General features: G+C 46.1%; 1 protein-coding gene across 1 annotated transcript; it reads left to right on the top strand.

Moving 5' to 3' along the window:
• The first annotated feature begins 3596 nt into the window (after nucleotides 1-3596).
• Nucleotides 3597-13403, top strand: LOC109903688 (proteasome subunit beta type-2-like). Its single transcript, XM_020500551.1, has 6 exons — nucleotides 3597-3792; nucleotides 4577-4699; nucleotides 4883-4953; nucleotides 12366-12528; nucleotides 12804-12853; nucleotides 13183-13403. The coding sequence occupies exons 1-6, from the start codon at nucleotides 3702-3704 to the stop codon at nucleotides 13309-13311; spliced, it is 627 nt and encodes a 208-aa protein (XP_020356140.1). The 5' UTR covers nucleotides 3597-3701; the 3' UTR covers nucleotides 13312-13403.
• The last annotated feature ends 428 nt before the right edge of the window (nucleotides 13404-13831 follow it).

A 13831-nucleotide genomic window follows, 5' to 3' on the forward strand; every position in this document is an offset into this window, starting at 1 on the left:
GGCGACCATATAGGGGAGCTGACTATGTCGAATGCGCGCAGCTGCCAGCAGGAATTTTTTCAGAGATTGTCACTTCCATTTAACTTGCTCTTTTTCACCCCCTTGAGATGAAGTGGTCTCTCGTGCCCAGTTTCCCTCGACGTCCATCTCCCGGTTTGCAGACGAAAGGGACCGCTAAACGGTGACATCCCATCCCGCCTCAGCACCGTGAAATTGTGGATTAAACCGATAAACGGTGCCACTGATATCGACCTCGCATTTCTTCAGGACGTATAATTGAATGCCAAAATCTAAGAAGGCAAGGTTAAACAAAGTCTTAACACAATAACTCTCTATTCCCTCGACACTTCTATTCAAGCCCCATATTTCAAAATCATGATCCACCACACCATAGGCCAGTCTGTTGGTTAGTGTGAAATTGGTCATGCAATTTTGCAGTAACTTATCAAATAAAACAGGTTACAGTCTTGCCTACTCAGTCAATTAGGATAGCGCACAAATCTATGCTGATGTTGTCTACATTCACAAAGGAAAGTCTGTGTGTGAAGGTCAAGAATCTTATCTCTGTAAATTGAACCATGTCAAAATGCTTGAGCCTCACAGCCTGCACAGCCACAACCTCATTTTCCAGGCTGTTTTTTAATATTTTTAGTGTTAAGAAAAAGACAAGCATATTTTTTTTGTAAATTGAAACGGGGGGCTTTAGCCCGTGTTGGATATTCCCTCAAATTGTTTGCACCATGCACATTGATTGCTAATCTCTGTCGTTCAAACCATGTCCCATTCCAGCAGCTCTCCCCTTAGGGCAAGTTGGGTCCATACATAATCCTCCCTAACTCCGTCGCGTATCCCACTGGGGTTTGGCTAAAATGCTATGTCTGTCAAAGCACAACATTGTCTGCTTTTCACACCATTTCTGGCAACAAAAAATGATTAATTCCCCCTATAGATACAAACAATAAGACTAAATGACAGCAACATGTATGATCAAACACAAGTGTGTGTGTTTGTGTCTGTGTGTTAGAAGGTTCGATTTAGTGGTTTGTGAAGATACATCTTTTTTTTAAATACATCTGCTCTGTTCACTAATATAATTCCTAACATTCTACTTGCTGGCTCGTGCGGTTTCAATCCGTGAGCCTCTGCTGTATCCACCGCTGCCAAAAACGGACAGTGAGTGCTGCAACAGCCAGTGAATAAAATGAAAGATGAAATAGTGTGATAAACTGGTAGATAATCATCTTTTCATTAAACTTTCATCCCGGGCTAACTTAAATATTCAAGAGCCCAATTACACAGCTTGTATCTTTTTTTATTTAACAAGAGCAGTCAGGGTGAGTGTATCTCGCTTAAGGGTTCAGTGAGAGCATCATTACTGAGTGGCCACGGGGGAGTTGACCCATCTCTCATGTGTTGGGCAGGAACCAGACTGAGAGATGGAACAGGCTGGCTGATGGCTGTCTAAATAAAGTATAGAGAGACAGAGAGGTGTATAGATTTTCCGGGCAGATAGTGGAAAGATGTGTGCATTGTGATGTGTGCCATAAACAGTGTGCGTGTGCGCCCCACTCTGATCTAGTCTCTCTCTCTCTCTCTCTCTCTCTCTCTCTCTCTCTCTCTCTCTCTCTCTCTCTCTCTCTCTCTCTCTCTCTCTCTCCTCTCGCTTTCTGTGAGTGTGTCAGTGTATTAGCAGTCAGAGCACTGAAGCCCAGGGGCGATTCCTGTGTGTGCTTGCGATAAAGGGAAAAGGGAGGAAGTATAGGGGGGAAGGGGTGCGATAGTAGTGTGTGTGTGTGTGTGTGTGTGTGTGTGTGTGTGTGTGTGTATGTGTGTGTGTGTGTGTGTGTGTGTGTGTGTGTGTGTGTGTGTGTGTCTGTGTGTGGTGGGGGGCGGGGGGATGTGGAGAGGAAAGAAAGAGAGGAGGAAGTTGGGAAGGGGGGATGTGCAGAGAGAAAGGGGGGGTAGAGATATAAAGAAAGAGAGAGTATGAAGAAGGGGATGAACAACCAGAAGAGCTGAGAGAGCTTCCTCTGTGCTGTCAGTGCTCCTGGATCATGTCCCCACTGGGCTCTCTCTCTCTCTCTCTCTCTCTCTCTCTCTCTCCCTCCTTCTCTCCCTCCTTCCCCCCCTTTTTCACAAAAAGAGGAGAAGAGTGTCTGGGCAGGGTAATTAAGAATGGCCTCTAAACACAGGAGTATGGCAGGAACGCTCCAGATGAAAGTAAATGATTAAAATAATTACAGGCTCAGAGCTGACGAGCCGGAGTGTGGGGTGGCCGCCGGACATTTGTCGGTAATTAGATAATTAATCTGAATGCAAATGATGAGCCCTAACGAAGCAGTCAAGCTGAACCAGCGACAACTGCCGAGAGTGAAATAGGAGAGGAGAGAGAGAAATATGAAAATGAGTATAAAGTATCCAGCTTCCAAAGTCAGCCTGCCAAAACACATCAGAATTGTAAATCAATAACTCTAGCACCCAGTTTGAGTGTAGCTTGTGCACAAAAAAACTCCTCACATCTCTACATCTATAACTCTCACTCATTGTGACAAGTAGATATGAATAACTTGTTAAAAATACACAAGCCTACAAAGGGTGCCTGACAGTTGAAGCTCGAGCAACTGCATAGCAATTTCTAATGTTACAAAAGGTGCATTTCAGAGAGCTCAAACTGGAGGTTGACAGAGCCCAGAGAGACAGAAAACTAATGATGAGTAATGCTGAGATTTCTGCACACAGTTTAAATCCATTTGCAAATTGTGTGTTTATGGCTTTCTAACCTGACTGTTGATAATTTTCTAACCTGCCTTCAACAAGCTACAGAGTTGGGAGGTTTGGAGGGTTGGAAAGAACAAACTGAAAGAGCAATCAACAGAGAACAGAAAAACAGAGCAAACTGATTTCAAACTCAATAAAAAGATAAAGCATATGATAAAAAATGATGCGTTGCATTATCCAAAAATGCTTTTAGTGTGTGTGTGTGTGTGTGTGTGTGTGTGTGTGTGTGTGTGTGTGTGTGTGTGTGTGTGTGTGTGTGTGTGTGTGTGTGTGTGTGTGTGTGTGTGTGTGTGTGTGTGTGTGTGTGTGTGTGTGTGTGTGTGTGTGTGTGTGTGTGTGTGTGTGTGTTAAGCCTAGCAGCATCCTACCGGTTAAGAGCGTTGGGCCAGTAATCGGAAGGTCTCTGGTTCAAATCCCTGGCTGACTAGGTGGAACATTTGTCGATGTGCCCTTGAATAAGGCACTTAACCATAATGGCTCCTGTAAATCACTCTGGATAAAAGCGTATTTAACCAGGTATGCTAGTTGAGAACAAGTTCTCATTTGCAACTGCGACCTGGCCAAGATAAAGCATAGCAGTGTGAGCATACAACAAAGAGTTACACATGGAGTAAACAATTAACAAGTCAATAACACAGTAGAAAAGGCTATTAAACACCCCACCTCAATTAAAATAAAGTAGTCTGTATATTCCAGAGATAGACCGTGGTACATTAATAATTTTCAGCAGAGGGCTCTGATTTGCAGTTGGCTTTCAGTGGCACCAGACCTGGGTCACATGAGAAGGGGAAAAGCTTCATATATCATGACGTCAACATCTTGCGCCAATTATTACAGTTTTGCTGCGTACTCTGAGTGTACGAACGAGTTTGAGTTGTTGCTCAGGCCAAACTTCTTTAAAATTGTTACCTATAAATTACAGTATGGAATATTTGATCGGGATTCAGGGACAAGACTTTGTCCTGGTTGCTGCTGATAATATTGCCGCCAACAGCATCATTCAGATGAAACAGGGTAACGTTATGACTATGACATCGCTCGTTTGCAGTTAGCCAACTAGCTATTTAACCGGCTTTTGTTGGCCATGAACTAATTGATAAAATGTTTAAAGTTAGTAAAAGGTCCAACATATTTGTCTCATACATTTCCGTTTTGAGTCATATGTTAACTTACTAGTTAGAATGGTTGTGTTAATTAAGCATTCTAGCCTAACTAGCTAACATCTGCTGTTTGAGCGAAATAGTTAGTTAGCTAACTAGCGAGCTTCCTTTCTCATTGGCTAATGAGTCGAGATCGGAAAAGCACACGCTCTTAGCTAACTGATGTGGCTTCCAGCATAAATGTTAGAACAGTATCTCTGCTTTCAGTCCTCACCTAACGCTAGCTATCTGTCTATCTTGCACGATTTTAACTGTTCACGCTACTAAATGTGTTGGGAACAATCGCGTTGGACTGTCTACCTAGCTTGTTAACTTGCATGTTCACAAACTCAAAACGGTGGGTTACAGACTTGTTAGATAGGTAAAAAGGCTAGCTAGTGTGTTAGCCAGCCAACTAGGTAGTTAGATTATTCGAATTGTGAAAGTGGAATTCAGCAAGGAGTGCACACACAAGTAGGCCCAGATTACTATCAAAATGACTTGCAATATTTTCCTCTGTCAAAAAATCTGAAAGCTATTTGTAATCAAACACATTTTTAGGGAAATTGTGTATTTTTCTTTAGTATTTCCATGCATCATGTTGAACATATCACTGGTGTGTGTGATTTGAATAACTAACACCTTGTCTATGCCCTCAGACCAAGACAAGATGTTCAAGCTGAGTGACAAGATTCTATTGCTTTGTGTGGGAGAGGCAGGTGACACAGTGCAGTTTGCAGAGTACATCCAGAAGAATATTCAGCTCTACAAAATGAGAAACGGTAAGTTCTCTTGTGTTTCTCTGGTGTCAAATTAAAGATGACCTAGTAGCCCTATTATTCATGGCACCGCTACGCTTCTAATCTTGATTTAAAATATAGATGTTAGATTTTAATTACGGCGTTTCCATGGTTACGTGTGACTTGTAATGGACATTCCTTTCGTTTGACTCTCTTGTCTTTCAGGTTATGAACTCAGTCCAAAAGCGGCAGCCAACTTCACACGCAAGAACCTTGCAGACTACCTTCGAAGCAGGGTAATTATTTGCCTAACAAATCAGACACTAGCGAAGATTCCATCCAATTGGCAACAGGTTTCTATGCAAATATTCTAAAGTCTGCATAAATCGATATGCACGTTTTCCCACCAGAGATGTTTCCATAAAACAGACTTGTTGTGGATAACAGGCTGTGCGTGATGACTTAGTGCACAAAAAAATACTTTTGGGATTACTTTCCAACTTTTTGAATGTGTTGCCATCGCATTTTCAATTCTTCCGATGGTTTTGTCACAAACTGTTGTGCTATATAACAAATGTGCCCACTCTGGTTTTGACATGTGCGCTGTAGTCAACAGCTCGCAGATACAGTGCCTGTAGGATAGCCTACATAAGGTTATTTAAGATTAAAGCAAGATTATTTTAATTTGTCAAACAGCCAAGCATTGATCATCATGTCACCAGAATAAGACCCTTGATATTTATTAGTAAGGAGCATCAAGCTCATTATCATGCACTTTCACCACGCTGTGAATTTCACCATAATAGACTGCATGCTATCCCGAGTAAAAGTGGGAGGTCCACACAACATACAGTTGAAGTCAGAAGTTTACATACACTTAGGTTGGAGTCATTAAAACTCGCTTTTCAACCACTCCACAAATGTCTTGTTAACCAACAGTCTGTTAGGACATCTACTTTGCATGACACAAGTAATTTTCCCAAAAATTATTTGCAGACAGATTATTTCACTTATAATTCACTGTATTACAATTCCAGTGGGTCAGAAGTTTACATACACTAAGTTGACTGTGCCTTTAAACAGCTTGGAAAAGTCCAGAAAATGATGTCCTGGCTTTAGAAGCTTCTGATAGTCTAATTGACATAATTTGAGTCAATTAGAGGTGTACCTGTGGATGTATTTCAAGGCATACCTTCAAACTCAGGTGTCATCTAAAATAACCCTGATTTATAAGACAGTTCTTATTTGATTAATGGTGGTCGGACCCATCTATGTGAAGCTAGTCACAATAAGGATTAGCCACAACAGTGGACTTTGCGGTTAGCCTTCAAAATAACAGTATGGTTAAATTCTACTACTTGCATTCCTTTGCATAATTGTCAATGACATACTTTTATACTGAAGGCAAACCGCAAATTCCACTATTGTGCCTAATCCTTAGTGTGGCAAGCTTCACAACACATACCCCCGTCAGGTCGAGCTTCACTAGCCAAATGAAGCTTGCTGGCTGCTTATAACGGTAGCTTTGGGCAACAGTATTAAGTAGCTGGCTAGCTATTTATTTTCATGAAATGAAGTTCAATTTCAATAGGTGAACAAGTGGCAACCTAGCTAATACTTACTCACCAGGATTCCTAAATCATTGCTAAGACTATTGAAAATGACGGCAGGTTCTACTGGTCATTGTTTTCAGGCTGGTTGTATTGGTGCTAGCTAAGTACCAAGCTAAAGCTAGCTACCCCAGAAGTTGCGGTGGAACATTTTATTTATTTTACCCCTTTTTCTCCCCAATTTTGTTGTATCCAATTGTTGTAGTAGCTACTATCTTGTCTCATCGCTACAACTCCCGTACGTGCTCGGGAGAGACGAAGGTTTAAAGTCATGCGTCCTCCGATACACAACCCAACCAGCCGCACTGCTTCTTAACACAGTGCGCATCCAACCCGGAAGCCAGCCACACCAATGCGCCGGAGGAAACACCGTGCACCTGGCCACCTTGGTTAGCGCACACTGCGCCCAGCCCGCCACAGGAGTCGCTGGTGCGCGATGAGACAAGGACACCCCTACCGACCAAGCCCTCCCTAACCCGGGCGATCCTAGGCCAATTGTGCGTCGCCCCACGGACTTCCCGGTCGCGGCCGGTTACGACAGAGCCTGGGCGCGAACCCAGGGAATCTGATGGCACAGCTGGCGCTGCAGTACAGCGCCCTTAACCACTGCGCCACCCGGGAGGCCCCTGTAGCGCCAAATTTGACGTGGCGTCATTACGTACATTATATAGGTATGCACGGTAGTTTTGACATCGGTTTTTAACATCGCCGTTAAACTAGACATCGGGCCGATACCGACGTTAGCATTTTTAGCTAATATCGTCCGATTCCGATATGTTCACCGATATATCGTGCATCCCTAGTTTGCACCATTGGTGTTCTTAGAGGAGTATCTACACAATTAACATATTATTTCCCCATTGATCAAAATATGCCTTTTTGATTAGACGCCCTACAATATTTCTTTATTTCCATTATAAATAGAGGGAATGCTTTTTATGTCCTTTACTCTTTAAGTCCAGCTAAGATCAATCTCAAATTTACAATAACGGCATCTGGGAATAACAATGCAAGGTTCGTTTAACAGACACATAAGACAATGCATTTTAATAATGTAAGCTGAAATGTTTCATTTTTTAGCTCAAGTTGTGTTGCTACTGTGAGACTGTGACACGCAGTCACGATTGCTAGCATGAAAAACCCATATTTTAAATTGGCAAGAAATGTATTAATGCCCATGAAATAGGCTACCATGTGCATCATCCGCATATGAATTGTCCATAAAGTATGATCACTTATCTGAGAAAGTACAAAAAAATATCTGAAGATGTTATCTGAGGGTCCCCTCAACACCAAAGTTTGCTTTGGAGCTTTGAAATCGGGAACTTGCACAACTGTCAATAACTTAATAATAAAACCTCTGATTGGTTTAGAATAAAAATTGTTATGGGTATAACCAGATTAATTGGTTGAAGCATTAAAAGCGAGAAAAAGTTTGTTTTTTAAAAATGTAAGTCCAAAGATGGGAGTGGGTTTAATAAGTACTCTTACCCTATTTCCCCCTATGTAATTGTGCATGGCTGTAAAGCTACAGCAGGGACACCGTGGGACAATGTCATTATTTAATGTGGACCCATGCTTGTATTTTCTCTAGTGTAGCCTACTATGTTACCACTAAGTTTCTCTGTGCTTTTGCCGCTTAGCCTTTGTCACACATTCAGGTGGGAATTCTGTCTGAGCCTCCTACACTGGACACTTAACCTTTGCAGAGCATGAGTCATTCCCATTGTTTTTAGATGAACATTGGGCACAGGCATGTCGACCCGCTTCCAGTGTAGCAACTTTAAAAGATAAAAAAAAACTACTGCTTTCGTGACGTGCTAGTGTAGCACACATGTTCCACCCGTTTTGTCTCTGTGTTCCTCTACTATATCAGTGTGAGATGTGGGCAGCGAGTCTATTTTGACTGATCCAGAGACATTTGTCAATATGTTGTGAATTGGCATAAGTGTCGCTCTTGTCTCAACGGTACGCAACACCTGTGGCAGAAACGTAATGCTACCCACTGGGTCCCTGTCCTACCACTCCTTGGAGTGAAGTGTGTGTGTGTGTGTGTGTGTGGAACACAGAAGTCAAGTCTCCTCTTATCCGTCCCTCTAAATCTCATCTGGTTGTGACGAGGTTAATATGTTAAGAAGAGTGCAGCCGCTGCCTGTCACAATAGCAGAAGGATGAAAATAATTACAAAAAACAATTAGTGAGGCTGAGAAGGGAATGTGGGACACAAGGAGGTGGGTGCCGAGGGAGTGGGATATGGAGGGGGGAGAGGGGGCCAGTCCCGAGGGCTTTGAGCTAGACCCAGAAGTCAACACGGCACAGAAGAGAGTGCGAGCGAGCGTCTGTGTTAGTTAGGCTGCTGCTGGTTCAATATGTGCTTTAGATATTGGATAACATTAGAAAATATTCAGAAATACATGCTTGCCCAAAGGCAGTAATACCATATATATATATATATATATATATATATTTTAATCCTGTGGCGAAAATATCCTTGTTTATGTATATTATATTTTCGTACGCAGTTCTCGCAGGGTTCCCAAAAGTATTGAGGTTTTATTTTGGTTAAAGCAATTTCTCGTCGACATCCCACACCTTCCTTTAGCTATGCTCCCCAATTCACACCCACCCCAGAATATATGGACATGCAAATATGTTCCATAAACATGTTTTCCACTCCTTCCTGAGCATTTAATGTTTTTTCTCTTGTCTACCTGAATGGAGGTGAGCTACGCTGTTAAGCGAAGAGGATGTCTCTTGTGGTTCGAAACCTCGGGGGATAAGTGGTAGCGTTGGAGCTTGGGGTGGGGGTGGGGGGGTGATCTTGCACTGGGTACCTACCAGGGATCCAGAACAACAACTGGGCCTCTTGATAACCCCAGGAGTAAGCGCCAAGCTTCAGAGAGATGGTGTGAGAGAAGGGAAGATGGAGAACACTGGCAAGCAACTGTGAAGAAACCTGAAATCAACTAGCTGCATTATGTATTTCAAAACTGTATTTGTAAAAATGGACTGCAAATGTCAGTGGCAGTGGTCTTTTACAGGGTTTGTAAATCATTACCTCAGTCAGATGTCGCCTCTTGGGTTGTATCCAAAAGAACAAGTAAGTCTTCTTGCTTATTTAAAGATTTAGCAAGAAGTCCACAGCAACAGTTTGTGGTGCTAGCGTCACATATGGGGTTTTCTTTTTTTAGTACAGCACGGGCACAAATAATTACTAGTGCCATATTGCACACGACTCCCCTGTTCCAGCACAGATGAACAATTAATACAGCACATTGAGGAGAAATGCCAATAAAGAGAACATGTCCTGGGGCACGGGGAGGAAGAGAGGGGGAGGGAGGGCACGGTGCACAGAAAGGGGGGAGGGAGGGCACGGTGCACAGAGAGGGGGGAGGGAGGGCACGGTGCACAGAGAGGGGGGAGGGAGGGCACGGTGCACAGAGAGGGGGGAGGGAGGGCACGGTGCACAGAGAGAGAGGGAGGGGGGAGGGAGGGCACGGTGCACAGAGAGAGGGAGGGGGGAGGGAGGGCACGGTGCACAGAGAGGGAGGGGGGAGGGAGGGCACGGTGCACAGAGAGGGAGGGGGGGCACGGTGCACAGAGAGGGAGGGGGGAGGGAGGGCACGGTGCACAGAGAGGGAGGGGGGAGGGAGGGCACGGTGCACAGAGAGAGGGGGAGGGAGGGCACGGTGCACAGAGAGAGGGGGAGGGAGGGCACGGTGCACAGAGAGAGGGGGAGGGAGGGCACGGTGCACAGAGAGAGGGGGAGGGAGGGCACGGTGCACAGAGAGAGGGGGAGGGAGGGCACGGTGCACAGAGAGAGGGGGAGGGAGGGCACGGTGCACAGAGAGGGGGAGGGAGGGCACGGTGCACAGAGAGAGGGGGAGGGAGGGCACGGTGCACAGAGAGAGGGGGAGGGAGGGCACGGTGCACAGAGAGAGGGGGAGGGAGGGCACGGTGCACAGAGAGAGGGGGAGGGAGGGCACGGTGCACAGAGAGAGGGGGAGGGAGGGCACGGTGCACAGAGAGAGGGGGAGGGAGGGCACGGTGCACAGAGAGAGGGGGAGGGAGGGCACGGTGCACAGAGAGAGAGGGGGAGGGAGGGCACGGTGCACAGAGAGAGGGGGAGGGAGGGCACGGTGCACAGAGAGAGGGGGAGGGAGGGCACGGTGCACAGAGAGGGGGGAGGGAGGGCACGGGAGGGAGGGCACGGTGCACAGAGAGGGGGGAGGGAGGGAGGGCACGGTGCACAGAGAGGGGGGAGGGCACGGTGCACAGAGAGAGGGGGGAGGGAGGGAGTGCACGGAGGGAGGGAGGGCATGGTGCACAGAGAGGGGGAGGGAGGGGGTGCACAGAGAGGGGCCGAGGGGGGAGGGAGGGGGTGCACAGAGAGGGAGAGGGAGGGAGGGCGCGGTGCACGGGGAGGGAGGGAGGGCAAGGGGAGGGAGGGCGGGCACGGGGAGGGAGGGTGGCCGCGGTGCACGGAGAGGGGGGGGGGGGACGCGATGCACGGAGAGGGAGGGCGCGGAGAGGGGGGGTGGAGCGGTGCACGGAGAGGGGGGGGGGGGCTGGCACGTGGAAGAGGAGAGGGAGAGTGAGCGGGGTTGGGTTGATTTACTACGGTTCACTTCTTTCATCACCAGAACTAACCGTACATCCTTTTAGTTGAATGAATATTAGACAGACCATCTCTGTGTATTTTATGAGGTTCTTTTGAACATGTATGTGTTGTGTGTTTGACTTGGCGTGAGGTCTGGTGCAGGATTTAAGGAGCCTGCTGCCCGGTTGTTGGTGCCCTCTGAGGTGACACGGGGAGGAAGGGTTATTTTGATGCCATCTCCTGTGCTGTATTGTTACGTTGTAACCTGTGAGACCGGTGTCGCTCGGGTGGGTGGGGGTGATGCCACTGGGGTGTTCCGTGGTACACCAATGGGTTCAGGCATGGCCTGGCGAGACACACACACAACCCCTCTCCACAGGGAGCATGGCAAGTCGGCCTTTCTTTCCCCTGGTAGAAGTGTCTAACACACATTGATACTTGGGGCAGGTGTTCAGATTACAGCAGGTTACTGCAGCTCAGGAGATGTCACATTAGACATCCACTGTCTCTCTCTATTCTAGGACTGGGTTCATGTGCAACGCTTAGCTGCTGATTTTTAGCATTCACTTCATAGCATCGGTAGGTTTGACTCCTTTTAAACGGAAACTCTACAATTGTCGAATGACTAGTTTCACACCATGACTGGTTTCTGAAACTTCAATTTGTCCTGATTAGAGGGATTATAGCAAGGAGGGAGGATGGCGAAAGAGGAGTATTGCGAGCGTGTAAAAGAGCTCATTGAAACGGAGTGGCTAGAAGGATAAAATAAGTAATTTAAGGGAGAGGGAAGGAGAGAGACTACAGAAGTTTTTAATGAGCCTTGGCGTTACTCCAGGGTGAAGGCGGGAGTGGAGGGGGGGGGGGTGATGGAGGGAGCAGCGGGGGTGCCACCTCCCAGCAGATGTCATACGGCTGGTGACACCATGACCCCCCGTCCTCCCCCCCGTCCTCTCCAACACCCAAACCACCTAACCCCCCTCCATGTCACGGCAGTTTCACACCCCTCCCCACACTTTTGCACCGCTGTTGTTGTTTAATCTCCTATTTTGTTAACTTGGGAGCAGCGACTTTTGAGCGAGCTGAAAAGAAACAACATTTTATTTGCCTTCTGTTGCGGTCTTAATCATAAGCTGCCGCTTCAGTGTCTTTCACCCAGCTTATTGCAATGATAGTTTAATGTGCTGACCATAGAGAGAAATCGTTGGCGTGTGATATTAAATCGATTAGTCTCTATGGTACTGACTATTGGTCGCTGTCGGAGCATCAGCCTTGGGCGGTCATAACGAAGGAATGGAAAACTGGACCTTGTTGTTCGGATGTGGGCGAAGAACTGTATCGTGTGTGTGTGATCATTTAGTTCATCGTCCTTCCTTACATCTCCATCATGAGAACATTGTCATCACACGATAATGTCTTCATATCGCGATAATACCATAATGTCGCGATAATAATCACAATTGCTTTCCACACCTTCGCTGACCAATGCCTCTCTCGCCAGACTCCGTACCATGTGAACCTATTGCTGGCTGGGTTTGATGAGACGGACGGCCCAGGGCTCTACTACATGGATCACCTGTCTGCTCTGGCCAAGGCCCCCTTCGCTGCCCACGGCTACGGAGCCTACCTCACCCTGTCTATCCTCGACCGCTACTACAGACCAGGTGGGATCCCTCGTTCTCCATCCTGTCTTTTTACTATTCCTCTATTTTATTGCCCTCCATCTCCTCTTTTTGCCTCCTCCTGTTCTTAACCTCTTGTCTGTTTCCCCTGCTCCTTTGGCTGTGTTCTTCGCGCTCTCTCTACACTTAACAGAATTGAAATAGTAAATGATTGAAGAGTTCTTGTATTGAAGTTAAACTTGATCGGGATGTGCAGTGAGTCATATTGCTCTCTTTTTATTCCCGTCTCCCGCTCTCGAATCTCTCTCGTGCTTCAGATCTGACTCGCGATGAAGCCGTGGACCTACTGAAGAAGTGCGTTGAGGAGGTGAGTTCTTTTGGAGCGAACTGAATGACACGCGGTGTGCTTCATCACCACCTCATTAGTTGGTTTAAAGTTCATCACGTTTGGAGATATTGTTGTGATGCACGTTGTAGTTGAATCATTTCCCACACAGCAGTCGGGTGCAAGTTACTTGAATTGATCAAATTGAGACGTCTCTAATTTAGGAAAACTACATTTAGCGAGAACTGTTCAATGAAGTGATATCACCTATAACAGGAACATAGCTTTGTTTTCTCCTATATTCTAGTGCTGCTCCGTGCATTGGCATGAAAAGACTCGTGATCTAACTCTCCTCTCTCTGTCTCCTCCAGCTGAACAAGCGCTTCATCCTCAACCTGCCCTCCTTCACCGTCCGTTTGATTGACACGGAAGGCATCCATGACTTGGAGAAGCTTATGCCCGTGGGCGCCAAGCTCCTTGCTCCGGCGCCAAGTTCCTAAGCTCACTGCTTACCCCTAATGCCCACATTTTTCCTTCTGTACCCTAGACCTTTGCTCTTTTTGTTCCAATAAAACGTGACACACCGTTGAGATATCTTTGTCCTCGTGGTGCGTTCCTCTGTGTCCCCTATAAAGAGAACAGCCTTCTGGCTGTGTACTCTGCAGTCTGTCTTGTCTTCTGTGTGCCTCTGTATGTGTTGTGTACGTGCATAGTCAACCATGAGTGAAAGCGAAAAGCCATATAATATGGGTTTTTGTTTATTGCTATTTTAAGTGATGTACCTCAGTAACATGTGGGTCATTTCAAAAGACTTGGCACACCAGTTAAGTACCAAATATTATGCTTGTATTGCGCGCACAGTGTATTGAAGCGTTATGTTTGTTAAATACATAGCATATATAAACTCATTTACCTAGCTGTCACATCACTTACAATCCTAATTTACCTCTACATTCAGGAAAAATGTAACCTCTCTACAGCTGGAATAGTGAATACCAAGCCAGTGTGTCTCCAACTCCT

The sequence above is a fragment of the Oncorhynchus kisutch genome, linkage group LG14 (assembly GCF_002021735.2).
Source record: "Oncorhynchus kisutch isolate 150728-3 linkage group LG14, Okis_V2, whole genome shotgun sequence".
NCBI lineage: Eukaryota > Metazoa > Chordata > Actinopteri > Salmoniformes > Salmonidae > Oncorhynchus > Oncorhynchus kisutch.